This window comes from Bactrocera oleae, chromosome 6 (genome assembly GCF_042242935.1).
Source record: "Bactrocera oleae isolate idBacOlea1 chromosome 6, idBacOlea1, whole genome shotgun sequence".
NCBI classification, from domain to species: domain Eukaryota; kingdom Metazoa; phylum Arthropoda; class Insecta; order Diptera; family Tephritidae; genus Bactrocera; species Bactrocera oleae.
Genome location: NC_091540.1, coordinates 37208687 through 37210701, shown reverse-complemented (window position 1 = coordinate 37210701; position 2015 = coordinate 37208687). Strand labels below are relative to the sequence as shown.

General features: G+C 28.5%; 1 protein-coding gene across 1 annotated transcript; it reads left to right on the top strand.

The window, feature by feature from the left end:
* Positions 1-368: 368 nt before the first annotated feature.
* Positions 369-1636, top strand: LOC138857858 (uncharacterized). Its single transcript, XM_070111814.1, has one exon. It carries the CDS (start codon positions 423-425, stop codon positions 1524-1526), a length of 1104 nt encoding a protein of 367 aa, XP_069967915.1. The 5' UTR covers positions 369-422; the 3' UTR covers positions 1527-1636.
* The last annotated feature ends 379 nt before the right edge of the window (positions 1637-2015 follow it).

Below are 2015 nucleotides of genomic sequence, written 5' to 3'. Positions count from 1 at the left end.
TTGCCATTAGATAATATTCACCCGACAAATATTAAACGTCCAAACAAATTTTTTAGGTCAAATACATCTTCAAAATAACATTGATGATAGCAATTGTAATAATTAGTAATGCAGCCAAACTGGAAGTACATCAAATACATACCGACAATGGATACGCAGAAATTATCACCAACACTAAACAGATTGTTACATCATCTGACCTCGTAATTCACATAATTGACCCTCGTGAAATTCTTTACATACTAAATAATATAACAAAAATCTCGCAAACATATTCACATCTACAATACTACACCCTATCTAATGAAATTGAAATCTTGGGAGGTAAAATCAAAACATTAATCCCAAGAAAAGAAGTTAGTGGAAAAAAGAGAGGTTTAATTAACGGTATAGGTTCTGTACATAAATTTCTATTTGGAACGATGGATGATGGAGATAGAATAGATATTGAAAATCACCTTAAGAAAGTAGATGAAAATTTACATAATTCAATTACAGCTCTCAACCACCAAATAAAAATTAATAATTTCTTTTCGAACACGGTCACAAAATTAAAACAAATTATTGAAGACGAAAGAAAGAATTCTTTAATGTATCAAAAGAGAACAGACAAAATATTAATTCTTCATGAACAAACAATAACGATAAACATTCTCAAAGACGCAGTAAACCAGATTCAGGAAAACATTATTTCAGCAAAAAGTGGTATTTTTCACCCAAGCATTTTAACAAATGAAGAAATTTATAATTACAACATAGACCTCAACAAACTTCAATATATAAAATTATGCGCCTTGGAATATAAAGAAAATTTGATAATGTTCGTGGTCAAAATCCCAAAAGAATTTCAATCGGTACAATTAAAAACTATTATTCCTATACCAAATACAGCAGGCAAAGAAATAACAGCAGAAATTGAAAATGTTTTTGAATACAAAAATGTCACTTATAAATTCGAAGAAGCTAAAACACTCAATGAACTACAAATTTCTAAACATTGCATCTACTTATTAAATTGTGAACTTATCAAAAATAGCATTACAGAAATTTTTCAAATTGATGAAGAAACTATTTTAATAAAAAATGCAAATGGCATAGAACTAAACCAGAACTGCGACAACAGAAAAATTAAGTTGAAAAACACTACATTGATTCATTATAATAACTGCACAATTAAGACCCTATACCAAACATTCTCAAATACTAAAATATCATACAATCCAAACTATGATACTCACAATTTCACTATCAAAATTACAATTAACGACCTTGTATTTAAAAACGCAGAAAATTTAAAAGAAATTTATGAATTAAAATATCACAAAAATATCTCTCATATTGGAATATCAATTTTAGGTTTTATTACGATTATAATAATAATTTTAATATCTTGTAAAAGTAAAAAAAAGAAAAACAATACTATTCAAACTCAGGAGAGTTTTCAATTAAGGGAGGGAGGAGGTATGTGTACACTATCATTCCAACCAGACACCACACAACAAAATATTGTAAATTGGACAAAATAAAAGATTAAAGAAAAACAAGTAATAAAGATAACAAGTAGAGATAAAGAACATAATGCAAATGCATACAAACATGTTTTGGTCCTTATGTTTGACTGTAATGATAACCCAGACATTATCGGATAAACCACACAATCATGTTTGTTTGCATTCAATAGAAAACAAGATTACATTTAACAAATATTGAATTTCAAAAGAAAATAGAAAAACAAAGAAATAGATTAAGAACATTGTAATCACCTTAGTAGTTATATAAGCAGAACATAATTTGAAAAAAAGACAGAATAAAATATAATGTCACAGAAGTAAAATCGTCGGCATTTTTATTTTTCCTCCGCTCGAACAACCAAAACTCACGCGATCCAATTTCATTAAATTAACTGGCACATTGGCCGATGTATGTGCTATAAAGTCGACTGGAAGTTCGAAAATCTTTATATAAGGTATTTGGAAGCGTAGAGAAGTATTGCCCCGATTCAACCTAGCCCCTGT

What these genes read in the sequence shown, in the direction of transcription:
- LOC138857858 (XM_070111814.1), top strand. Translation starts at nt 423, where the DNA reads ATGGATGATGGAGATAGAATAGATATTGAAAATCACCTTAAGAAAGTA.